The following is a 25,419-nucleotide window of genomic DNA, read 5'->3' as shown; positions in this document are numbered from 1 at the left end:
GGGTGATACCCTAGCTCTATCAGCTATAACACAGCAGTAATAAATCACTTTCTACATCATCAGTTTTCAAGCTATGAGTGGCTTGTCACAGTATGCTGACCCTGTTTACGGGTATTACCGTCTAGGGCTTTGTTACCGAAGTCAGTACTCATAACGAATCAACAGTTGTGTCAAGGACAGGTGTTACTGAGAGCAATGAACTAAAAGATCGGAAAGGGAAGTCGATGACACGGGAAATCGCAATGATTAGTCATATTTACAAACTCAGCGCCTAGCTCAGCCTGAGTGCAGTGGTTAGAATATGAGCGACCAGCGGATATAAAACAACACGGCCAGCTATACGTTGCTTTGCAAGTGACGCCAATAGCTTCCTAGTTGCAGGCATTACATCTGTTTTTAGAAACAGCAATAATAGCTCCATCATCCCATCTCGTTAGTCGAAAAGGATGCCCAGTCCCAATCGAGATCCATTTCCAGCATATCCAGCTGCGAGAACAGATTATCGTAGCCGGTGTCAGCCTCTGAACCTGCGAGTAAAGATACTGACATCCATGTTTCTGGATATTCATATATCCAAGAGTCCCTGGCGGTGCTTGTAGCCGCTGAAGGAAGAGCAGACACTTCAGCACTAAGCGTCTCGTTTGTCATGGGAGGTAAGCCGAGTTCAACAGGCTGCGGTTCTCCATGTTCTGAGCCACCACCGGCTTTCAGTCGCGAGATCTTTCCAAAATACGGGATGCGCATCTCGCAGGGCATTTCATCAGCGGATAGATTGCTTCCCCCGTCTCTGCCATGACCATGTGGTGTAACTGTAAGAAGAGCACCGAGAGCAGTTCGACATTGCGACGAAATATTACAGCCGTTGCGCCGTTCTTCATCTTGTAAAGCCGCATAGAAGGTTAAGAGCAGTCTTTCGTCCTCCTGTGAGTCTACTTCACTGTACCGAAGGTCGATAAGATGGCACATCCCAAGCGCGAGGACTACGGCTCCTGTGAAAGCGACAAAAATGCTTGTTTTACATTCAAAGAGTCGCTTTCCCTTAGGGGTCATCATATTCAAAACATTAAACCGCTTGATCAGCTGACGAGCTGCAGCGATACAAGCCAGCCTGCTGACGTGAGTAGTTGCATGAACGGTCTTGGACGTTGTCATGGATGGTAGATGTAAATGTAGGCGAACGTGGAAAAAGTAGAAGTGCAGGAGAAGTCGTTCCCGCAACTCCTCAAAGTTCAGAATGTAAGAAATCAACAGGTTATCCGGAATGGCCCACCAAGATTGAGGCGTCGAGTCCGCTATAGCGTCCATTTCCTCATCGATGGCCATGAGTTCTGAATAGGCTAGCTTTGCTGATGCAACGTTCCTCTCAATGATTCTTCCGGCTACAACAGCGCATCGGTGCGTGAAATGATGTTCCAAAGGCATGGTGTTAGTGACATTTTTGAACTGTGGCTCCAGAATACTGTCACTGCATCCATGAGGTAGCCCCAGCAACATGCTTGTGAAGCGATCACCATGATACACTGCACACCAGGCCCCCTTTCCCCCTGGATCAACGCAGTCCTCGCGGTGATATCCCTTCGTCAGTTTGTTAGCGAGCCACACACCAAATGTGATTGATGGGACGCATACCATGAGTTGGGCGACGGTTATGCCCCGTCGCCACACAAGCCAAGCACGGCGTGGATGGCCAATATCAGTATACGTTTTCCCCAAAAGTATCAGGCACATCATGCCATCCGTAGTGGCTGCATAAGATATGTCCGAAAGGACAAGGTTTTCGACAGTTTCCATCAGCGGGTGAAATCCTTGATTAAGACTGCGAGCATAGGCTACTGCAAGAGTGCCGACCTCGGCTGGCTTCATACTTGTATATGCCTTCGCAGAAAATGTGTCTATGTCTTCAAAGTGAGCCTGTGATATAACGCGAGTCTTATCGCGGAAGCTGTCCCACCAGCTGCCATTCTCGCCAAACACGCTTGAAACCCGATCAAAGCTGGGCAAAGCAGAACGTAGGTTTTCGCAGACTTCCTTGGCCTTCATCTGAGAGGGTGAAGCTGATGGTCGAGAGAGGGAGGTGCACCTGGCTGGGCTGATACCTTGAGCGGATATGGATCCGAGAACCGAGACAAGGGGAGGATGGGTGCTGAAGCTAGACGATGCATCAATGTCAAAGGAGTGCGCAGCCCTTTGGTAAAGCAGACACAACACCGGTCAGCCAATCCATTTATTCGATGCTAGACAATTTAAGACAATGACCAACAGGAAGCTGCTCACAACGTAGACACTCCTCCACGCACACTTGCAGGACTAGATTCGTCTGTTGTATTATCGTTGCGTAGGAAGCTCGCCCTGGGATAGGGCTCACCACTTTGGTCGATGCATCGTGAGCCTCTGCTGTGGCACGGGGCGCAGACTTGCGACCCATGTGGCATAATACATCGAATTTTCCGTCGACGGCCTATAGTAAAAGACGAATTAGTCGGCATTCGTCCGATGTAAGGTAAAGCCGGGGTAAACGCTAGACACGGCCAAGGTGACAAGTCCAGTCCGGCTCGGAACGTACACTCAACACAGCTGCGAGTTCCTTTTCTCATCTTCTTCGCGGTTCTTAATCTAGAATAAGGTAATACCGACTGCTCTGAATCCGGCATATTTGCTAATGACAAGTCAACAACTGATGATCGACATGATTAGGGCAAGGAATTGAGCTTCCAAAGCCGACAATCGGCTTTGGAGATGGACGAGACACAACTCGGACGAAGTCCAATGATGATAACGATTAAATGAAGCACTAAGCCTTATATGGATTAGCTATTCACCTTGTCCGCGGACAAATGAATTCGACCGCATCTCGTCCGCGTTCTTTATCGAGTGACAACTACACTCTCAGGAAATAGAGAAGAGATTACTGAATATCAGTTGAAACAAGAACGGACGGTAAGGGTCCGTCCCATGATGTCCGCGATGGTGAGGTCCGCTAGGAATCAAGTGTTTCTGCTCGCTCTCGAGTTTAAGTAGAGTGATAGATCCTACTCTCATGAAGAAGTCACTCAAAACACAAATCATTTATTGCGAATCACTATCAAGTCTTAAAGTCAGACTCTTGCCCAGTCTCATTTGAGCTTATACACAATCAATCTTCAAAGTAATCCTGACTTCATATATTCATCCCAAATTCACCATCATGGCACCACTCGTCTGGTTCGTCACTGGAGCCACCTCAGGCATAGGCGCCGCACTTGTTGCTGAAATCTTGTTGCGTGGAGACAAGGTCATTGCAACCGGACGAAAAGTCGAGGAGCGTCTCGGTCCCCAGATTCCAAAATCAGACCATGTTGTGTTTTTCGAGTTTGACGTGGCAGTGGAGAAGTCTGAGATCGTTCACAAGGTCAACGAGGCGTGTGCTATATTCGGACACATCGATGTTGTGGTCAATAACGCTGGAGTTTCTCTATTGAAGAGTGTTGAGGAGGCTGAGTAAGTCAACTACCCTGTTTTCAAGATTTCCTCGTTCCTTTCTATCAGTACTTAGTACTCCCCTTAATCCAGGGGTATAAAGCTAATAAAGAACACGAACAGAGACGCGGACGTTATGAAAATGTTTCAGGTCAATCTCTTCGGCGCCATGCGTGTCACGCAGGCGTTTCTTCCTCATTTCCGCGCTCAAGGCAGCGGCACTCTCGCCTTCACATCGTCCAGCAGCGCGCGCTACACTGTACCATTCATGTCTCACTATTGTGCGTCGAAAGCGGCACTGAGCACATACGTTGAGGCCATCCAAACAGAAGTCAGGGCCCTGGGAATCCGATGTGTGTCGTTCGAATGCGGCGGTTTTCTCACGATGCTGGGCCAGCCACGCGCCCCTGATGCTGATAAGCCTTCGTTTGGGTCAACTCAACCGGGTGTGGAGGCATATCTTCCACTGTTTGCGGAGTTCACGGGTATCTTCAATGTCGATCCGGGTGACATGGTCCCAAACGACATGGAAAAACTAACAACAAGGATGGTGGATTACGTCAAGGGTGAAGGCCTGGCGAAGGGTCGACCTTGGGCTGTGCGAATTGTTATGGGATCGGATGCGTTTGCGGGAGCGCAGCAGAAATTGCAAGAGGATCAGATCCTGTTAAGTCGGTGGGAGGACATGAGTCAGATGCATCGCGAGGGGAGCAGGTATAATGAGCTTGTGGGACCAAAGATGTTGAAGTTCAACAGTATACTGTACTAATGCTGATTCTCGATCAGAAGGCTAGGAAGATAGCACATACCATAGTAGCATTATTCACTTTTACCGTCTTGAAGTATCTTGCTAATACGCAGCCATCACTGCTTGGGGAAGATAAATGCTTCACAGAACAAGTCGAATTATGGCCAGTCAGCCAGGAACGCCAGACGGACAACCTCCTTTCTGGATAACTGATATGTAAAAAAGGTGCTCTAGGCTTCGCAGATACAAAAATTATAATACAACACTGCTTAGATATGTCCTAGAAATAGAGTTAGGTACAGAATGCCTCGAAAAGGGGCTCGAGACAGAGTCTGTCAAGGAATCAGTTAGCCACACTCATGCTTAGAGCTTACTACCGTATAGTACTTCTTCTAGAGTCGCACACGTCTTTTATACATATAGTAAAGAGACATCTATGTTTTGGGTGGGCGCGGTGGTACGTGTAAAGATGGATTCAGACACGCGGGAGCATACCTCCCATGCTTAGCCCAGGTTGTCAAGAACTCCTACATCTCCCCACCAGAAATTTGATTACTTGATTGAACTGTCTACATCTTTGCAAGTCGTTAAAGAGAATAGAGATTGTTTCTCATTGATCAGCTAAAAAAAAAAAAAAAGAAAAAAGCACAAGAACTAACTAGCATCATTGGAAGCTAGTAAACATGGATGTATGTCCAGTCCACACCATTCAGCTCTGGATCAACTCAAACTTGAAATGACAAATGTGACGATTCGCGACGTCGTCAAACAATATTGGGTACGTGGAATTGGGATCGCGGAGGGCTGCGGTCGACCACGGATCAAGTTGTCCTTCATCGTTGTGATATAGCTTGAAGCATCCATTATTCGATTCCTCGCCGACACAGAACCTTGCGCGTGGCCCACCTGTGTCCGGTCCAGTTTTGAACAAGAGGCCGGTTTCACTGGGGTTGCTGCCTGCGATTTGGAGCAGGCCACCGAAGTACACGTTCCTGAAATTGAAGCAACCATTCTTTAGGACAACGCGCCACTGCCAGCGGCGTTTGTCGGTACCGGAGCTGATCAACTGACTTTCATTCTGGAAAGCGACTCGACCATACTCAACTTCCACGAGGACATTCTCGGGGTTCTGTAAGCGGAAGACAAAAGTCCTGTCGGGGATGAGGTAGGAAAAGTTTGGCATGCTGTAGTAACTCATTAGAAACAGAACTCATCTCTAGGACTTTAAGCCATAGGGTTTCCTATTTACTTACTCGAAGTCTTTTGTGGTCGCAGTTTGAATTTCGACTGAGCTATTGACTTGGGAATTTCCTAAATGAATCTCGATGAGTTTTCCACAGATTGTAATGATGAATAACAGAGGGAGTTCTCACACAAAGAAGTTGAAATCGAGGCGAGAGAATGTTGATGTGGTACGAGTAAGGTATCACTGTATAAAAAGCCTTGAGTAACAAGTGTTGACGCGAGGGATTGGTATTTCTCTATGCTTGAAGAAAATACAGAAGAACGGCCGGGGGATTCTTCGTCTTATATAGTAGCATTGCTCGGCGTTGCTCAGCATCTCACAGGCAGGATTCACTCTTCATGGAGATGATGTTGTGTCTAGGCAGCGACAAACGGACAAACGTTCCATGATTTCCCATAGTGAATATTCCGGCATCTTCTTCGGGGATGAGGATTATGCCAGGTGGAGGACTTCGAGGAAGTGATAGCAAGAGACCAATAGTAGTCGACTTTGGAAGTGATCTAGGGTATGATATAGGTAACAGCAAAAGCTCTGAGTATCTGGCAATAGCTTCAGAAGCCTGAACAGACAGTGCATGAGTACTTGGAATTGTGTAGGTAGCCGAGTCCAAAATTCATAATTCGAAAGGTTATGTAAAAGCAATAGCGAAATGTGATTTCATTGAGATGGTCGAGGATAGGAACCTAAGCTACCTAGGTACTTGCACCTTGAGCGATATCGAAAGCAATTTTGGTCCAGTTCTTCAATTAACTAACTTCAAGAAAAACTGAATGTCTAAACTTCTATGAATTCCCACCGAGTAAAGTGTCGATATTCTTACCAGTCACCGGTGCCAAAACATTGTAACAGTTGATAAACAGCTCATAGCCTCCGTCCGGATGCTGATGTGGGTAGATCCAGTAAACCTCGGTATGAGCTTTCTAGATTGCCTCCAAAGTTGAGGTCTTTATAGGCTGTCCGTGAGAACTCGATTGGACCAAATAAGTCCCTGATGCGGCATTACGAATTCCCCACCAATGTGAATTCTTGTTTTTCGATGCAATGCCAGTGGCAACTAACATCGATGAAATAATTCTGGAGGCCTTTGGTGTCAATCAAGACTATCACACCATCTCGGGAGTGTCATTGCACGCTTTGAGGCCTTCTCGAGGATTGCATAGGCTTCTCCGAGCCAGGGATACGCTGGGTACTGCCCAGTCGGACGTGAGCTCAACAAAAGGTTGGATAGCTTTTTTTCCATATCCGAGTCGTTGCTTTGTGAATTGTGATGGCGTATAAACACCTTCCGCTCCGTCGGTGTCTTCGGTAGAAGTTGTAGTAAACAAGGTCGATATTTCCTCGTACATTTGTTTCTCTGTAAAGACCAATTGTCAGTTTGCATCTATAGAGATTATGTATTCAAGTTCTATCCACCCGGATTCACAGATACACCCGTTTCAACCCCCTTTTTTGATGAAGCGACGCGGAGAGCGCGTCTCTCTCTCTTCTTTTTCTACCCATCTGGAGGTTGAAGATAAGAGGAATGTTGATAAATGGTAATATGAAGCACAAAATATGCTGTATTGTGCGATGACTATCTAGAAAGGATGCGTAAGCGAGGTCTTATATCCTCGTCTATATCCCACTAAGTCTATTCTGACTCCGAGATTTTGTCCACACACCCTGGCGGGGATACCTGTCAAATGTTAAAGGCCATCATCTCGGTTTTAAGAGAATTCAAGAATGTTAAATTCAGAAGACAAACCGGCGCTTTACTTGGGTATTCGTTGTAATCTGACTTCGTGCGTGATAGTGCGTCATTCGGCGTCAGGAAAATTAGCTTGGTTTATTTGTCTTTGACAGATTAAAGCGGGATGGTACCAGTCTCCTTGGCCAGATCAAATCTTCTACTTTCCATTTGCTGGATGAGTCAAGAACCATGCAACATCCGAATCTTACAATTGGAGCGCCCTCAGCACGATCGAGTTTTACCCGCTGACGAAGTCCTCAAGAGGACAAAAATAACATATACAACTCATGGAACCTCAGTCGCATTTTCAACATAGCAACATTGAAGTCAAGACGTACGTCATTGCCTGATATCTCCTTTGGACAGTATATGCTCTATGGTGAGCCATGATATTCGGACTTGCGTCTGCGTACTCCAGGTATGGTGGCCGCCATCCTAGAAACATCATGGTACAAAATTGACTCCTTCAAAGAAATATACAAGTATGCTGGTACAGAGGGTGATGAACTGACGTTTTGAATTATAGTTGAGCCCTAATTCCGTTTTAGGCAAGTGTCGGAAACACGTTCCGTTGTCCGATTTATCGAGCAATGACAAGCTCTGGGCTCTGAAGTTTTTCGCAGTTTTGTCGTCATTCATTTAGGGACACTTCATTTTATGCAGAGTACGATTATTCTTCCCGAAGTTCGTGGTTGTTAGGAGAGAGTAGTCCGGTGATGGTGCTGCGACACCTTCTCCAACCAAAACATGGGAGTACAAGCATTTTGCACGAATCTTGATATATCATTGCCAAAAACTACGTGAAAGTTTCGACAGAATTGGACGTTGAGGTTCATTGTGATTCGGCAGATACGTATACCGTCCATTACTGCTGAGATGAAAGCCTAAACTCAGAAGCAACAAGCTCATGTCAATACCCGCTGTTTTCTGACTGAAAATCCGCTCTCATATACGAGAAACATAAACGCTCTAATAATAAATGAATCATTGTGGCAAGCCACATATATGAACTTTGTGTGTACCTTGGTTACGGACCGCATACCTTCAAACCCTATGGGCTGGCGTTCCTCAGCCACCTCGGACAAAATCTCCCTGTGAATGAGACGAACCTCCAGTGCCTCGGTCTGAATGCCCGATTTAGCCACTAGCAATATCCTCACTCATCATGAATTCCGAGCGTTTCAACCCGTCAGATGGCAAAGAAAATGACCGTGTCGACTCCTCTGACAGGCTGTCGTTGGCCCCTATTTGCTCGCCAAACAGACCCTAACCAATTTATACTAGCGACAGACAGAAAAAAAGATGGTATGACGCTCGAAGCATCGTCATCATCACAGCTCTGTGTCTCGAAAGTCTTGGCGATCACCGCGGGTCATATAATCCGCCTCTGTCGCCTCTTCTTCGATGATAATGGATTTTCTCTTCTACGGAATCTGGTTGATAGTGGTTCACACAAGACCATATACGCTGCGTCTTTATTAGTCTGGCATACAGTTTCAAGGTCAGACTGACCGCTACCATACCATTCGACGTTCGCTTACTACTCGCTTGGGGATTCTACATCCATCATCAGCTTCCATTCTGGTTTTCTATTTGAGCTGGTAGTTACTTCATCATGAGATCGACTCTTGCAGTTGCTGCAATTGTAGCCACAGCAAATGCCTTCGTGGCTCGAGATACTACCATATGTTGCTTCAGCTTGTCGGCCACCGGAAGTGCTTCAGGTACTGTAGGACAAATTGATGATGGTCAAACTCGTCTCGGTAGTGGTATTCCGCCTGGACAGTTCTGTATCGACTCTTCTGGAGCGATCAAGGACGGAAACGGACGTGGATGCTTTCTTACTCGTATGTCTCACCGAATAGGTATCATTCAAAATTTCTGCCAAAGCATGCTGACTGAGTTGAATGTTTTCAGCACCCACTTCCCAACTACAGTGTGATGTTGGAGCAACTCCAGCACCAGGATTCTCCATAGACTCGTCCGGAAAGTTTCATTCCAACGGAACTGCGGACTTTGTTGCCTGTCATTCAGGTCAAAGTGACCAACTGAATATCTACACAAATCCACCTCCAGCGGATGTGACTGGCTGTCAACATATCGAGCTACACGCCGATAGATGTCAAGGGCCAGGTGGACCACCAGCATCACCACCCCAAGGAACACCAAGTGTTCCTCAAGGACCTCCTCCTGGAACACCACCTGTCTCGCCTCCATCGCCAGTATTACCTCCACCAATTTCACCCCCGCATGCACCACCTCCAGCATCAAGCCCAACTCCTCCTCCACAGGCTCCTGCTCCCCCCGGAGGCCCTAGCCCATGCGGACCTCAGGGGCCTCCTGTAGGTCCTCCTCCCGCAGGCCCTCCCGGAGGTCCAGGTATTGGACATGGAGGCACAACACCGCCAGCTGCACCCAACACTCCGACAGAATCAGGAACAAGAACACCAAGCGCACCAGGAGGTGGCCCTACAGCACCGGGTCCTCCTCCTTTTGCCAACGCGAGCGCTCCAGCACCTACAGGAAACAGCACTGGCCCAACTGGATCAGGTCCTAGCGGTAAAATATCACCAACAGGGGGGCCATCTGGACTAGGCGGATCTGCTCCAGGAGCCGGCGGTGGTTGCGGTGGAGGTAGTAACCAAGGATGCGGTGGAGGACCATCAGGCGGCGGCTGTGGCACAAATCTCGTCAATGGCAGCTTTGAATTCCCTCATCTTATCGTCCCCATCGACAGTTCAAACCCCAACAAAGCGGTCGGAACTACATTCAATGGTACAGTCACGTCGACAATCTCGTCCATCTTCAACTTTGACTTCCTCCCCAATCTGGCAAACAAGCAGTGCTCTTTGGTCTTCCTATTCCCAACACAGGATCAGCTCGAGACTTCTGCATTTAGCTTCAGTGGTAATGGAGCCATCTCGTTCTCGGAATTACAAGCGCCGGCTGGTAGTTCGACATCTTTCTCCAACGCGCCACAAGTCAAGGTTGATTATGGTGTGACGAATGCGTCTCCGGGTCATTCTTATACTATTGCAACTTTTGCATGTCCGGCTGGCCAGACGGTTGGTTTTGAGTTGAAGAATGCTGGAAGTACGAACTTAGAATTCTTTGAGGACTTCAATCCGGCTCCGTAAGTTCATCCTACTTGCTGCTACTATACATCATGATATCTTCCTCCACTGACTTGGACAATAGGATCGGTCTTTTCATCACTACATGTTAGGTTGCTCAATGAAGGCATGGTACTATCTACGGCAAATCCTATCTGTCTTCAACAATTTCTCCTTTCATTTTCAATTTTTTTTTCTTTTTGATTGACCGTAATCATGTTATCTTTCCATATATAAATGTCTAGACATTGTTTATTCGAAATGCAGGAGGGCAAAAGTTAATTGATGTTCGGAGTTGATAGGAGGTGTAACAATAGCAATATTTGTAATATTTTTGATAATCGTTGTTATCCATTGAATTAATGTTCAGTAGTTAGAATGTAATGTTGGCTTGTGTTGTATCGCTTAGGCTCTTTCATTAGACATGCAGATATTGTTCAATTGGGCTTTTGTGTCACTCTCAATCTTTGGGAGGTTGAACCGTTCCTCGAAGGAACCATTCTTACAGCTCACACCTCGATTATTCAACAATATCAAGTCTCTTTCACATGATAGTGATATCCTCATATTTGAGTTGCACTATAGCACTCTCAAAATTCCTCGGGTCTAATATCAACCTTTGTTAGGACTCAAGAAATCTAGACTCACTGGTTCCTTCAAATAGAGAAAAGGTAGCCATGGATTTCGTACTACTTCATAGCTACGCAAAAACAACAATTCTTTATGTCAAAATTCGATATTAAGTAGATACTTCATCACATAACCATCGCATGCTGCGATTTAAACTGCAAGACAACTTTTTCGTATCCCCGGAATACATTCTCTACGAGATGATCGAGATTCACCTAACATATTCGGAAGTTGTAGTGGTACTACGATTCAGGGAGAGACAGGGAGGTGGGGAGCTTTCTTTCATCTCGAGTAACTAGTTGTCAGTAGATGATACAGTGTCGATATTAGCTCGTAGGTGCATAGGAACTTTGATCCAAACAATGAGCAAGCTTGAAGCTTACAATATGGGGAAAGTGGTTCGGTCATTTGCGTCGAAGTCGAGTAATCATTCGCGGATATAGGCTGATAGGCAAACTTTTGAGAATTATGATGGTGTTGGTTCAGACAATGACAATGGCTCATACTTCGGCTTCATAAACCCTGCATGATGTGCATATGGAATAACAAGAAATATACCGAATATGTACACCTATGTACTACCTGGTTGCAGATATATCAAAGAAGTCAGTTAGAATGCGTCTCCCTCGATGTAATGCATGCATATGATAGAGTTTCCGAAACAGTTTGATGTATTATGTACATACAGTTAAACCACGTTCTTGTTTGACTGGAGAGTATGCGATCAAGAAGTCAGACTTTGAGAATCTCAAAAGTAGTATTGCTTCTCCAATCTAACACAATTTGCGTGTATCTGCACATGGCTCAGTACGGAAGACTAGTTGAAGCGACGCAAAATGCTTGTACGTACAGTAAGTACATGGTCCCCACGACCCATCCACTATGTATGCAGTAGTCTTGACAGTAATGATACGCCTAAAGTAATGAAGGAAAAGCAAGTACAGATAATAGGGTCTTGTCGAGGGCATTGCCTAGCCAAGTATGGAGTACGTAGTTGCCGAAATTCTGATGTCTATCAATGAGATGCCCCGATGAGAACAAAGGATCGCACTGGCAGTGTCAAAACTGGTCAACCGGTACTGTCTCGAGAGAACGGGCAAACGAAGCCAGAAAAAGCAAAACCCTTAACTTATGTGTCAAAAATCTCTGACTCGTTAGAAGCAAGGAGAAAGGGAAGTGCGAGCTAGTTTCGGATATGTGCTCCCATCATATATGGAGCATGAGGCATCACTTTTTTTTCTTTGTCGCTACTTGCCAATTGGATTCCTGAAATCTATTCTAGCTATTTTTAATACTACGTAGTACTACATACGCTCGATCCTGCGATGCACTGTGCTTTACATAAAAGCTATGCACTTCTTTCTTCCCATCTCAACTGACTAGTGGTTAAATCCTATTTGCCGGTCAGTGCGGTTACATAGAGCTAAAAATCCTTTCAGCTGCATTGACAGTTTCAAATCTCAAGCCTATAGATTCAAAATGGAACCGAGATTTGGACAGCGCGTACAGATTGATTCGTGTTTCTCTACACCAGACGTTGACAGTGTGACAAGCCAGCAGATCCTAGAAGTCATATCATACATCCGCGCCAACCGCCCGAATCAGAATTGACCAAGACATAGCCATAAATGATGAAACTGCTGGCTGCATGTCTACTAACATCACATACATATCCTCGGACTGACTGGCTGGATTGGGAATTGAGGGTTGCCTAAGCGTACGGGTAAAAGCTTTCATAAAAAAGTGATAGTTCATATTTTCTCGTTTGCGCTCGTGCCGCTGCCTGTCAAGGTAGATTGACTCCCAGGGTGGAAATTATAACAGCTGTACTAATCGATATAAGCGAAATTAAAGATGCAAACCAGCAACTGATAGATCACAAGGCGAGATCCGGTCTAGCCCGCCCCCATGCATGGGTACCTGTCAACCAGAACCTTGCTCTTAAATGTGCGCATAAACTATGCTGTATACATCCAGGGAGGTATACCATATTGAATTATACATGAGGACAGACTTCTCAGAAATTATCTGAGATCAGACTGTGATATGACTGCACGTACAATGAATTGGTTCTGGGGGATCATACGCTGTGCACTATTGATGTATTGCATGTGCATGGCCGAAATTTGACATGCTGATACATCACATATTGGGTACTGTCCTCGAGTAAGTACGTATGTTACTGAATGTTATATCATCTGCGACTACAGTCCGGAATGGGATGTTCGGAGTGTGATTTGTTATTCTTATGTAGCTTAAAGTGCAGAGCACATGCACCCGGTATTTATATGCATATCATCTGATGTTTTGCATGACATCTATCTCATCGCTCGGACATTATTTGAATAACCCCTGGAAACGAGGACAATCGGATCCGGTCAAGACTCGAATACCCGGTTCTGTTTATACAATCCAGCTTACCGATATCTAGGTACTCACGGCCTGAGTAGTCACTGTATTCTTGTCTCTTTGACTCGGTGTATGTCATACGAAATGAGCATTGCTGATGAGCCTTGGCCGTGGAGTCAGACAATTGCGGGAATCATCCGGGGGTGAGAAGCAACATCAAGTATCACGTATACCTAGGTGCACACAAGTCTATATCCATGACCAATCTGAAAAACTTTGACGAGAATCTCACACCATTAGAATACACAGGATCATAGAAGAAATCGTATTTCAGGTATATAATATGGAAAACACAGAACCTGGAGAAATCTTCATTGTTCCCCACACTCGGGGATTTCTCCGATTTTCCATGTTCCGAAATCTGTACCTGATAATAAAGGTACCTTGGATACTATACTTTAAGGTCAATAGAAGTAGGTTCAGAAGTAACTCGTTGAAATAGGCATTACTGCAAGAAATAGCTTGTCTACTCAAGGAATCATTGCTCTACCATGGCCGGAAAATTGGGTGCGAGTGCCGACGTCCAACGATGGACAGTCACTGAGGTACTTCCGTGTTCTACCTCAAATTCTTGATCGAGAAGTCATTGACTAATCAAAAGAACAGTCGTATCTTGATATAAGAGGCGGCCTGCTCGAAGGACCTTTCTATACGCCAGAGCGCAATGAGCTGCGCTTCGTTGATCTCGACTATGAAAAGGTTTACTTCGTAAATCTCGCCAAGGGACCGAGTGCAACACGAGTATTACATACGGAATCGCCTATTGGGCAAGTATTCCCTCGACAGCTATCGTCACGAATGAGCTGTTTCATCATGTACTGACCTGTTGCCTGATTGATATCTAGTGTGACTGCAGATATGATCGACGACTCGGGAAATAACACTCAGATCGTGGTGGCGGCCAAGCACGGCTTTGCTACCATGGACTACCAATCAGGTGCTCTGACTTATATCCATCGCGTGCATACCTCTGAGGAGCAAGCCTATAGGTGAGTTGACTTTCCCTCGAATAAGCCCGGCGTGAACTAACGGCATGTGTTTGATAGAATGCGTTTCAACGACGGCGCAGTCGACAATCAAGGCCGCTTTTGGGCAGGCTCAAGTATTGACCACAAGTATGTCCAAGGCCAACATGAGGGCACTCTATACCGACTAGATCCAGATTTGAGTTTGCATGAGATGGTTCACCAAATGACGACACCCAATGGAATGGGCTGGAATGATGCCGATAACATCATGTACGTCACAGATTCACCTCATGGGAAGATATACGCCTATGATTTTGACGCGCGGACTGGGTCGATCACCAACAGGCGCGATTTCCTGACTTTTGAAGCCAGTTTTGGCGAACCAGACGGCTTTGCCATGGACGTGGAGGGATGCCTTTGGGTTGCTGTGTGGCGAGGTAGCCGCATCATTCGAGTCAATCCACAGGGTGAAATTACCGGAGAGATCTTATTCCCTACACGGTTCATCACTTGTCCGGAGTTCGTGGGGTCGGAGCTGATCGTCACCACGGCCATTGAACAAGAGCCATATAAATATCCCCAGTCAGCGAGATGGGGTGGCAAAGTATACAGAGTGGATGTCGGCATACGGGGGAAACCTCGTAACGCTTTCCGGAGAGGATATCAAAGCTAAGCAATTTGATCAGGCAGCTACAAGATAATCATATAACTAGATGTTCCAGATACCAGATACTACGTGGCAAGTAGGAATACTACCATGGACTCGTGAGTAAACAGAATGCCATATACGGAGTAGAGACCTGAAAGATTAAACAGAAACTCATTGTTAATTGGTCTCTGTATGTGCTCTTGAAACGCTGTATTAGACCGGCTGTGGCGGCGCCAGACTGTGCCTGTGCGACTACCAAAATGCAGAGCTGCTTAAACTGCTGTACCCTAGCCCATAACGGAGATTATCTGCATAGACCTCGCCTATTGTGACCAATTACGAGGACATAGTATGGGTAGTTTCCGTGAGATCGACTGAATTTCAGTCTCGTTATAAGAACTTCGAACTCGACATCAATCGCTCACTTTCGAAATTCCAACGTTTCCCGAGAACCTCTTAACTCTCGGATTCCGGCCGCCAAATTCCGGGCAGTCGGTCAAGATTCATATGAAATAGAAAAGTCAAAAAGATGAAAAAGTAGAACAGGCCGAAGTCAAAAAAATTGGACTGACTCGTACTACAGTTGAACAACTGAGAAAATAAGAAACCAATCAAAAAAATTCACAATGAGCGGTGAAATCTGATTCGTGTCAGCATGACAAGGGGGAGGACATGCACCAATGAAAGAGCGTGAAGAGAAGGCAATTTCTGGCCTTTCAAGTTGCCGGAGTTACTAGAGCCGTCTTCGAATTATTTTCCTTTCCTGAGTTGCCTAGCTCAGCGGAATCATTCGATCATCGTCGTGCAGGATGCGAGCTTGTCATGCAGTGTGCTCATACATGCAGCACCCACACTAGTGGGCTGTGTGACAACACTTGATGACTTGGCTGCTTAGACTTCAAGCCATGTCTGTATACAGAACGGTGCATACAGTAGGAATTGTCGAACAGTATTCGTAATGCTACACTCTGTGTTGTTGTTGTTGGCGATCAAAGATATTGTAGTCCTATGTTGCTACTTCCATTCTTGACATTACTGAACTAACTAATCTATTGATTCGTGAAGACGTGGCATCCGTATAACCGCGTTTAGAGAGCAAATAATATATTGTTGGGAATCCCGCCTCACTCTGTCTGATCTCTGTTCCATACTATATCTTACCATACTAGATCATCTAGTATGCGCGCAGCTTTTTGGTCTAGGTGGTTCCAACATATATTAATATATCGATGCCGATATAGATGATCGTTCTAGAAGTTTGCTGATAACTCACATCAGGACCTGAATTTCTCGGCCGGTTCTACGGAGTAGGTAAGTTACCTATTTAACTGGAACATGAAATCCAGCCTAGTTTTCCGCATTCTTATTTTTAAGAATGACAGGATCTATCTACATGCCTATTTAGGCTAGGATTGCACCTACTAGCCCATAGAAGTAAACCCAATACGTAGTGGTGAGGTCCCAATCCCATGGATGACAAAAAGTTAATGAAGCTGTTCTAACTTTGGGGAAAACTTTGAAGCCTAAGATTCAGGGGTGATCGCGTAATCCATGACTGGGTTCAGTAGGTAACGATCCACTCATTCAATTAATCAAGGACGGTTTATCGTAACCGGCATAGGATTCTCATGACAAGACATGATGACAGCATTCGATAGAATATGCTTATCTGATGAGGAAAAAGCAAATAAATTGCTTTAAAAATCTATCTGTGTCACTTGATCAGGGCTAGAAAGGTCACGTTACCTTACAAGTATCAAGTTCTATAAGTTTCATCTTTAAGTAGGAATCTCTCTAGCCAACGCTTGACATCTTCAATTTGAGCACCTTAAAAATAGTTGTCCTAAGTTACTTGGCTCCTGCAAAATATGTGTACGTACCACGCACTGATAGGTTGAGACATCTCATATTAAAAGGATGATATTCCTGGTCTGCAACATGCTTGGTCCGGGATACTTGCCAACTTGCTGCCAACATTACCAGTTAGGAATAGGGGCTAGACCATTTCTCAATGTTGAATATATTAATATCATAACTATAGCTTAATATACTTTCCAGAAGCACAGAATGTCGGGATGATCTGACGGAGAGACTTTTCCGGCTGCATGTCTAGTTGACCAAGCCGCCTAGCACGAGACTAGTTTCACCGGTTAGACGCCCAAGACCTTAAGGGCTTAGTTAGCTTAAGATGCCGCCTGCGAACGTGTCCGGCGTTTGCAATTCTTCAGAACACTCTTCCTGCGGCGCTGCCCAACCAGACTTCTACTACGTCTCCCACCCTTGTTGTGCACACTAAAGCATGTCGTATGCCAGGAATATGCAAAAGGGCCAGCGCCAAATCGTTCCTAATCGGGCAATTTCTTCAGGGAAGAGTAAGCGATGGTCGTTCCAGATAACATCGATCGGTGATGAATGATGAGAAACGACTTGAACAGAGACCAAACATAACGTTAATGACCATTTTACCTTAGTTGATGATCAACTGTGATCATGATGCTGATATACATACAGGTGTACACTTCACCGTTTTTTCCAAGCATTGGCAAGAAAGACACGTAAGAGCTGACAATAGCTTTAATATTATTATGCTATAGACAATTTGTTCATCTTTCCGTCATGGACTCTGAGAGATGTGCTGTCGATCCAACTGCCTTTCCATATTAAGATGTTAGTTCAGTAACTTGGTGTGGAAGAAGGATAATTGTTGACTCAACTTTGGAAGAATTAAGGGATTTAATTGTCCCAGTTCCGTAGCAACGGTAGGCCCGCTATATAGGAAGAATCTTCACAAGTGGATGTGTTGACGTTCAATTCGTAATTTCGTCTCCATAGACCTTATCCTTATGCAGTATGTACTACTCCGTATGTGTGTGTATAGTTTCTGTTTGATTGTATATGGACAGAATCCGCCGTACGGAATCTATTACCTTGGACGATTCGAACAAATTCAGCAAATTTCTTTAATCTGATCTCTAAACTTGGCTATTCGTACGTTATTAAAGCAAGAAACGCGGCTACCGAGTACGTACTCAAAGTTCAGTTTTTCATGGACACTCTTAACAAGATCACAGGCCAATTGACGACGAACTGCTATCAATTGACAAACTATTAGATTCAGAACCTCCAGCCGTAGGGATTTGAAAATGCTTATTATGGAGCATGTGAAACAGGGATCAAATCAACGCGACCGGAAGGGAACAGCTTCTTACCCCGGTGGGCCAGTCTCGTTTGTGAATCAAATGGTCCAAATCCCATCGGTCCCACTTCGACAGGCTGGTTTTTGGGGGCCTACAAAAGTGCACATGCTACGTACAACTGTTTAACCGCGTATAGACACTATGACACGACATACTAGCAGTTTTGCTTGTTAGTGCTCCAGTCGGGGCAAAGGAGCTTATGCATACGGAGGTAGCTAGCAATAATTTCCTGTCGAGAACAAGCCCTTTGTATATTGGAGATTCTAAGTTTACAATGAAGGATGTTGTGAAAGAGTGAAGCCAAACAAAGAAGGAATATTAATTGGTTATGGACCTTGGAAGCTGGATATCAATCTCGAATACTAACCCAAACTCGGCGAGACTGGCCTAGGCTCTCCTTGGTCAATTCATATTCAAGTACGGAGTGGCTTAACTTACCACTTGTGACGCTGTTAGCTCTGCTAGTGGCCCTTCTAATCATTAGGCTGCGGTTGGTGGTTGGTGGCCGCTTAGCGGTCAGTCGGGCCGCTGGCTTTCTGTGCTTAGGGGGCTCGTTCCGAGGCCAACGTCCGGCCAGTGCCCGCTCACCCTTCAGTGGACAAAATAAGAGCTCAACCTTCAAATCAGTAATACCGTAGTACGTATGTAAAGCGGGACGCTCACAGTCCTGATCCGTAGGATGTCTTGAACATGTGTCAGTCATAGGGTTGAACAATGTAAAGCTAGTTTCCGAGTACGAACATAGTCGTGTTGGACACTAAATTAATAATGGAAGCGCCGGCTACATCCCTTTATCCTCAGTTTCTTGGCTTAATAGGTAAGCTCTTTACGTCTCGTGTAATCAGAGGGCATCCCAGTAGTATCACGACTCTGCAGTTTCGAGACCTTGCCAGAGTAGACACCAGATAGCGTGTCGTTGAAGGACAACAAGGTTTTTTGTTGCAGCGTGCACTGTGCATCCTGCATGCTGCAGCTAAGGAATATGCCAGACATGCTCGGGATACCAACTTTGGGCGAGCTTCTTCATGCACAACAAAGCCCCATAACTACTCCCAAGACCGGATGGGAAACGTGAGCCTAACCCCCGAGCTAGACGGCTTTTGTCCAAAGTTTATAAGTCATACGTGACTAGTCCCCCATTGTATTGGCGCCCAGTATCCATATCTCTCCATGACTCCAGTGAGCATCTTAGCTCCAAAGCTATCTGTTGCTTCCGGGATCCCCGGCCCCAATTTTTCGTTCCAAACAAACTCTCTGAGCAGCAGTCTCTTTTGGGAACCGGATACTGACCCTAGTCAACAATAATACTGGGCCCAGCAGGAGAGGAAGAGACCCATTTTCGCTAAGAAAAACCTCCTGTCAACTGCCCAACAGAGAGACGATCTTAACCAACCCGGACCAGGGTATCTTCCGTGCATTTACTTTTTTCTTTTCTTTTTGCATCACCTAATACCGCCCTAATTTACCTTTACTTTTTTCCCGAAGGAGTCAACGTCGACGCCCCCCAATGCATTATTTAGTATCTACTCTAATTTTACTTGCCTCACACCGCTGAAACGCTAAAGTTTTGACCATCACCTATCTGAGTAGGGCTAGATTGATCCCTGTCCTTTTGGGAGTGGAGGGGCGTGTTCCAAAGATGTACATATACATGGATATCTCACCTCCGTCACAAACGCCAGGATCGAACATATCATAATATCGATATATACTGCATATACACATACATACAAGTTACATATCTTCGTGCATATACCTACCTGATCACATTGTTTACCATACATACCTCTCTTCTACTTGCATATCTACAGAACACTTACATCTATCTCCATTTTTTTTTTTTTTTGATCGGTTCTAACCGCGCAGTCAAAGGGACTTGTCTTGCTGTCTTTCCGATATACACACCTTCAACGCTGATTCTTCCGACGTGCAAACACTCTTGCGAACTTGGACATTTCTTTTTTCTTATCCTTCGGACTGCTGCGTCTTGGTTCGTGACCGCTATTCGACTTTTCGGACCTATCAGTCAACCGTAACTCGTCGGTCTTCAGGTCCATAGGCCATCACGCAACTCGCGGAGAAAAAAGATTCCTCCAAACAGGAACGGTCAAGGACCAAGCCGTCAAACTGGCTGCATTGGGAATTAGTGTTTGTCCCATTACCCACACCAAATCTCTAGACGGTCTCGATCAGTATCGCCATTTGGGAAGCTATATTCCAAACAGTCCAACATCCACCTTCCCCTCTCAGACAAGCCTAGTGGAGGGCAACAGTCATCCTGAGAGGGGAAGGAAGCGGCCATGCGTTGAGCCGCGACCGTGGTCTCAGGAGGAGGGTCCATTGTCGCCCATGTCTTCACAGTCTCCAGAGTCCTATGGCCTTGATGCTCGTAAGCAACGACAACAGCAAGAACAAGATGAGAAAGAAGAGCAAAAACAAGTGGCAAACAGTAACAGCAAGGAAAATCGGATACAACAGGACCCATCGAATGAATCACAGCAATGTGAAACAACAGGTACAAAGAGACCGTACCCTTGGCCCGAGCCGGCCGTCATCCAGCCCCGACTAGAATCGTCGACGCATGCCCGTTCGATCATTGGAGTTCAATCCATCTTGAATCCCACCGAGGGTGACAACTCGCAGATGGACAAACGACTTCCCCAAGATAGCAACAACAGGAACAACATGGAGTTGCTTCGACCTCCTACATTACCTCCATCTCCTCAACGGCGTAGTTCTTCATCACCCCTTCTCGCTCCTATCTCGAAGTCAATCAGTGCCAAAACATACCTTCAGCAAGGTGGAGGATCATCGGTCTCACCACCACATCCGCCTCGTCGTATTATCACACCCGTCTCGCCCGCCCTACGCCACAGCAGTGGTAGTGGCAATAATAACGCTATTACTGGCTCTGGTATTACCGGTGCAGCAAGCAATAGTGGTAGTGGTGCAGCAGCAGGGAAAGTCACGGTTTCTCAATCGCCATTCGTGCAAGAGTTATCTGCAGGTGTCTATAGCACGCCGGGACATGCACGAGGATCGTCAGGTCCTACAGTGACCTCGATTGAGTACACGTCAACGTCGAGATATTCGTCACCAAAATTGGCTGTGACAATTCCCAGCTTAAATCATCCGCCGCTACAAGTATCTCGACATTCGACTCCAACATTCCACAGTCATAGCCGTCATCCGAGTGGTGGAATAGCCACCAACCCAAGTTCACAAGCATCTAGCCCAAGCACACCACATTCCACCTATAGCTCAGTCGCTCAGTCATCACCCTCTATTGCATCCGGATTACTTCCGCCACTCGGACAGTCCACCTCGTTGGCTCCTTCGTTAGTGGACTCTGCCTCACAGTCCCCTTTTATGGGCATGGACCCTTTAAGTCGGACGCCGAGCCGCATGAGTGGCCCAAGATATGGGGATGATCATCCTGGCGTTGCCTATCCCGGTCCAACCGACTTGCTTAGTCAAGTCGGCAATCACGTTCAGTACGGTGGCGGTCCCATGATTCCAGTCACCATAGATTTGAAATCTGGATCAAGAAGCCAAGCTGAAAAACGGAAAGCCAACAGTGACGCTTCAAGACGGTTCCGCAACCGTAAGAAGAATGAGGCTGCTTTGGAACAAAAGATTAACCAGCTGAATGAACAGTTGCAGTTTTTGACCGAAGAGAGGGACTTTTATCGCTCCGAAAGAGACTTCTTCAGAGATGCATTGAGTCAGCACGTGGGCATTGCACAGATACCGTCTCGTCCCCCTTCTCCTTCTCCGTCACGCCGCTATCCTCAGTCCACTGCTAGCCCGGGGGATCAGCCATCACCAGCAGAACAACAGCAGCAAGCTATTGGAATGGATGGTGAGATGATGTCCAAGACTATCAGCACTGGGACCGCTTCGTCTCTCGCGTCAGCCACACCGCGAATGCTTCCTAATCCAGTTTCCAGCTCGGATGCCTTGTCATACGCATCTGCTGCTGGCCAGCAACATCCTGAACCGTGGCAGGGCGTGAACCCTAGCGGAAACTATCAACATCACCCATACCGGGACGACGTTCGGTATATGCCTAATATGAGGTGACCTTGAAATGCAGCCCCTTTACACTGAAGATCACGGCCTCTTTCTATTCTTTCTGATTCTCTCTGTGTATACTTTCTCTATTTCCTAATCCCATTTCGGGCCATATCATATTCTTTCGATCCGTTCTCTATAGCATTTTCAGGCGTCCTGGTCCTCATTCGTTCCATCATATGTGATAACTATCCGTCATTTGATCGGTGCAGAGCAGCGTCCTTTGTTCAAATTGGGAATCATATACCCTGTATCTGGTATTCTTGTCTTTACGTTGATCTGTCCCACATATGATATCATACACATAGGTACCTACCAATCTACATAATATCCATTTTGAAAATCTCAAACAGCTTGTCAAATTTGTGTCCTAGACTGTATTGTAACCTTGTCTTTGAAGGTTGTTTTGGCTCTTGCATAGAGCGTTTGTCTGGATAATGTGATTTCACAAAGGGACATATTTAGCGATCTCTCAGAATACAAATGAGACTATAGACAGAAATCCTGATATCAAGGAAGTGAGTGGTCAATCATTGTCTTGTCGTTGTTGTGTGCCTGAAACACAAGGAAGATACACGTGTGGCCCGCCGACCAATCAAACATCTGCTTAACCAAGGTCCTTCTCGACCTCAATTTTCCTTTGATTCACCTTCTTGACAGACACAACTTCTTTCTATCACTTGATATTGACATAAAATCGTATATTCTCGCGCAACTGGATTGACGCGAGATGTGAGATTGCCATTACAGTTGGCTTTCCGCATGACAAAGTCAATCTCCGAAGAGGTCCTGCCCAGCGCATTAGCAACAATGAAACTTCAACCTGAAAACGAGATGTTTGCTCTTGACAGCGACTCGGACTTTGCTGAGGATGAAGTCAGACCACTTTTCGGCGCACACCCCACTTCATCATCTCGCTGTAGACCTCCAAGCAGGAATTCTGCGATAGCGCTGGTAGTTTTGTTTCTGTCGAGCTTGGTGATACTACTGTATGTACACGTCGGTCTTACCTTAGCCTAACTATTAACTGATCGCAATTTATATTTTTTTCATCAGCAGTGTAACCACAGCTCATGAAATTCCAAACATCGATGATACAAAAATATCTCATTATTGGGGCCAATACTCACCTTTTTTCTCACTCGAAGACCAGTCGGAAATCAACCCTGCAATACCTCCGGAATGCAACATTACATTTGTGCAGGTGCTCGCTAGACATGGCGCAAGATTTCCAACCGCTCACAAGAGTGCAATGTACACCAAGCTTGTCGACAGAATCCAACAGACGGCTACGGAATACAAGACTGATGTTTATGCTTTGTTAAAAGACTATCGCTACAAACTTGGAGCTGATGACTTGACTTCGTTCGGAGAGCAGCAGATGATTAACATGGGCACTTCACTTTATGATCGATACGAGCAATTAGCGAGACAAAACGTTCCGTTTGTACGAGCATCTGGCTCAGATCGCGTCATTGCGTCTGGAGCCTTATTCAGTAAGGGATTCAACGACGCAAAAGCTTTTGACCCATACTCCGATAAGTCACAGCACAATACTACTGTCAGCCTGGTAATTCCAGAAGGTCGCCAGTGGAACAACACTCTTGATACCGGCACCTGTGACGCATTCTCCGATGGAAGTCCAGCACATAAGGTTCAACAAGAATTCCTTGGCATCTTTGCACCATCAATACTAGAGAGACTTGTTGCCAATATGCCCGGCGTCAATTTAGAGCTACACGACATACCACTCCTCATGGACCTCTGCCCATTCGAGACAGTCAACAGCAAAAACGGCACCATGTCGCCATTATGTGACCTGTTCACCCTTTCCGAATGGCAATCGTATGATTACTACAATACTTTGGAAAAATACTATGCCTTCGGGGCTGGAAACCCATTAGGCTCAACCCGCGGAGTCGGCTACGTCAACGAGATAATATCACGCATGACAAAGACTCTACCTGTGAGCGACCATACAAGCGTCAATCACACTCTCGACTCTGATCCGACCACATTTCCACTGGATACTGCACTATATGCTGATTTCAGTCATGATAATGCAATGGTATCCATCTTTGACGCGTTCGGGTTATATAATTCGACTGTGCCTCTGTCAGCTAGAAATGTGCAGTCGGCCACTGAGACGGAGGGGTACGCGGCGTCGTGGATTGTGCCTTTTGCATCAAGAGCGTTTTTTGAGGTGATGGAGTGTTCGTCCTATAACTTAGCAGGGGAAGAGCGTTTAGTTAGGGTCCTTGTGAACGATCGAGTTGTTCCACTTCACGGATGTGACATTGATTCACTGGGCCGATGTAGACTGAATGATTGGGTTAATGGACTTGACTTTGCGAGAAATGGGGGTCGGTGGGATGATTACTGCTCGAAACCAAAGAATGGTTGATACTGCTCAAGGGTTTCTTAGCGATAGTTATGTTTCTGTATTCTTTCAGAGCATCCGTTCCCTATTCGTATATATTATACTGTCTATTATACACTTTCCTCCATGCACATCACTGCCAGAATATCATTCTTTCTTCGAAGAAACTTCTTCCACAGATTTTTTGTTGACATCAACCAGACTCTTTTGCACCTTTGATCCATACGCTGTATAACTCTATCATTAGTATTTAACAAAACACGATACTAGTAAAAGAAAACTTACTCCGCTCATACAGCTCCCAACTCGTATAAAAAAATATCGGTAACGCGACTATAGTCGATACCCATCTAAACAGAAAGACGTCAATGCACGCTCTATTCATTACACAATCAGAACAATGTGGCAGGCGTGGAGACTAACCGTCTAGAAGCAGCTTTGTATTCTTTAGTTTTTCTGACATCAATATTGCCTTGTAGTTTTCTTTTTGGTTGAGTGAGTCGGCTGTTGTTCCGGGTAGAGCTTTCAAGTTCTCGTTGTCGGCTTTCTTCAAATGAGATGACGCGCGGTTTTGATGGCGTTTGTTGTGTGGAGGGAGGCATTGTATCAGACTCTTATCTTTTATTTCTGTACAGCTTTTGCAGATTTGGTGCAATTGCTGCTTTTGAATTGGCTGGTCTTAACGTCTGTTCGGGTTCTTTCTCTTCACCTCTATTTTGAGGGTTGATGTTTTTTTTTCAGTCTCTCGGAGATGGATGGATAATTCAATATAGAGTTTTTTTGAAGGGATATTTCGCTAATATAGTGTGTATACAAAAAG

General features: G+C 45.7%; 7 protein-coding genes across 8 annotated transcripts; 5 read left to right on the top strand and 2 right to left on the bottom strand.

Annotated features, from left to right (window-relative positions):
- Window positions 1–329: 329 nt before the first annotated feature.
- TSTA_015490 (uncharacterized protein) lies at window positions 330–2,425 on the bottom strand (the record flags this gene model as incomplete). Its single annotated transcript, XM_002483652.1, has 2 exons — window positions 330–2,185; window positions 2,298–2,425. The coding sequence occupies 2 exons, from the start codon at window positions 2,423–2,425 to the stop codon at window positions 421–423; spliced, it is 1,893 nt and encodes a 630-aa protein (XP_002483697.1). The 3' UTR covers window positions 330–420.
- Window positions 2,426–3,184: 759 nt separating this feature from the next.
- TSTA_015480 (3-oxoacyl-[acyl-carrier-protein] reductase, putative) lies at window positions 3,185–4,225 on the top strand (the record flags this gene model as incomplete). The annotated part of the gene is made up of 2 exons (XM_002483651.1): window positions 3,185–3,477; window positions 3,580–4,225. The coding sequence occupies 2 exons, from the start codon at window positions 3,185–3,187 to the stop codon at window positions 4,223–4,225; spliced, it is 939 nt and encodes a 312-aa protein (XP_002483696.1).
- Window positions 4,226–4,913: 688 nt separating this feature from the next.
- Window positions 4,914–5,387, bottom strand: TSTA_015470 (uncharacterized protein; the record flags this gene model as incomplete). Its single annotated transcript, XM_002483650.1, has 2 exons — window positions 4,914–5,110; window positions 5,150–5,387. 2 exons carry the CDS (start codon window positions 5,385–5,387, stop codon window positions 4,914–4,916), a joined length of 435 nt encoding a protein of 144 aa, XP_002483695.1.
- Window positions 5,388–8,794: 3,407 nt separating this feature from the next.
- On the top strand, window positions 8,795–10,628 carry TSTA_015460 (uncharacterized protein; the record flags this gene model as incomplete). Its single annotated transcript, XM_002483649.1, has 3 exons — window positions 8,795–9,026; window positions 9,097–10,312; window positions 10,378–10,628. 3 exons carry the CDS (start codon window positions 8,795–8,797, stop codon window positions 10,403–10,405), a joined length of 1,476 nt encoding a protein of 491 aa, XP_002483694.1. The 3' UTR covers window positions 10,406–10,628.
- Window positions 10,629–13,822: 3,194 nt separating this feature from the next.
- Window positions 13,823–14,976, top strand: TSTA_015450 (calcium homeostasis protein Regucalcin, putative; the record flags this gene model as incomplete). Its single annotated transcript, XM_002483648.1, has 4 exons — window positions 13,823–13,876; window positions 13,938–14,098; window positions 14,177–14,320; window positions 14,378–14,976. The coding sequence occupies 4 exons, from the start codon at window positions 13,823–13,825 to the stop codon at window positions 14,970–14,972; spliced, it is 954 nt and encodes a 317-aa protein (XP_002483693.1). The 3' UTR covers window positions 14,973–14,976.
- Window positions 14,977–20,494: 5,518 nt separating this feature from the next.
- On the top strand, window positions 20,495–22,547 carry TSTA_015440 (uncharacterized protein; the record flags this gene model as incomplete). Its single annotated transcript, XM_002483647.1, has 2 exons — window positions 20,495–20,594; window positions 20,661–22,547. 2 exons carry the CDS (start codon window positions 20,495–20,497, stop codon window positions 22,226–22,228), a joined length of 1,668 nt encoding a protein of 555 aa, XP_002483692.1. The 3' UTR covers window positions 22,229–22,547.
- Window positions 22,548–22,877: 330 nt separating this feature from the next.
- TSTA_015430 (phytase) lies at window positions 22,878–24,623 on the top strand (the record flags this gene model as incomplete). 2 transcript variants are annotated; one of them, XM_002483646.1, is made up of 2 exons in its annotated part: window positions 22,878–23,208; window positions 23,279–24,623. In XM_002483646.1, exons 1-2 carry the CDS (start codon window positions 22,982–22,984, stop codon window positions 24,621–24,623), a joined length of 1,572 nt encoding a protein of 523 aa, XP_002483691.1. In that variant the 5' UTR covers window positions 22,878–22,981. The 2 variants fall into 2 exon arrangements, with proteins under 2 accessions (XP_002483691.1, XP_002483690.1); XM_002483645.1 differs by having other exon boundaries at window positions 23,276–24,623.
- Between the last annotated feature and the right edge of the window lie 796 nt (window positions 24,624–25,419).

Source organism: Talaromyces stipitatus, genomic scaffold (assembly GCF_000003125.1).
Source record: "Talaromyces stipitatus ATCC 10500 scf_1105507295549 genomic scaffold, whole genome shotgun sequence".
Taxonomy (NCBI): Eukaryota; Fungi; Ascomycota; class Eurotiomycetes; order Eurotiales; family Trichocomaceae; genus Talaromyces; species Talaromyces stipitatus.
The sequence above is the reverse complement of the archived record's forward strand: the minus strand, read 5'-3'. Positions and strand labels throughout refer to the sequence as shown.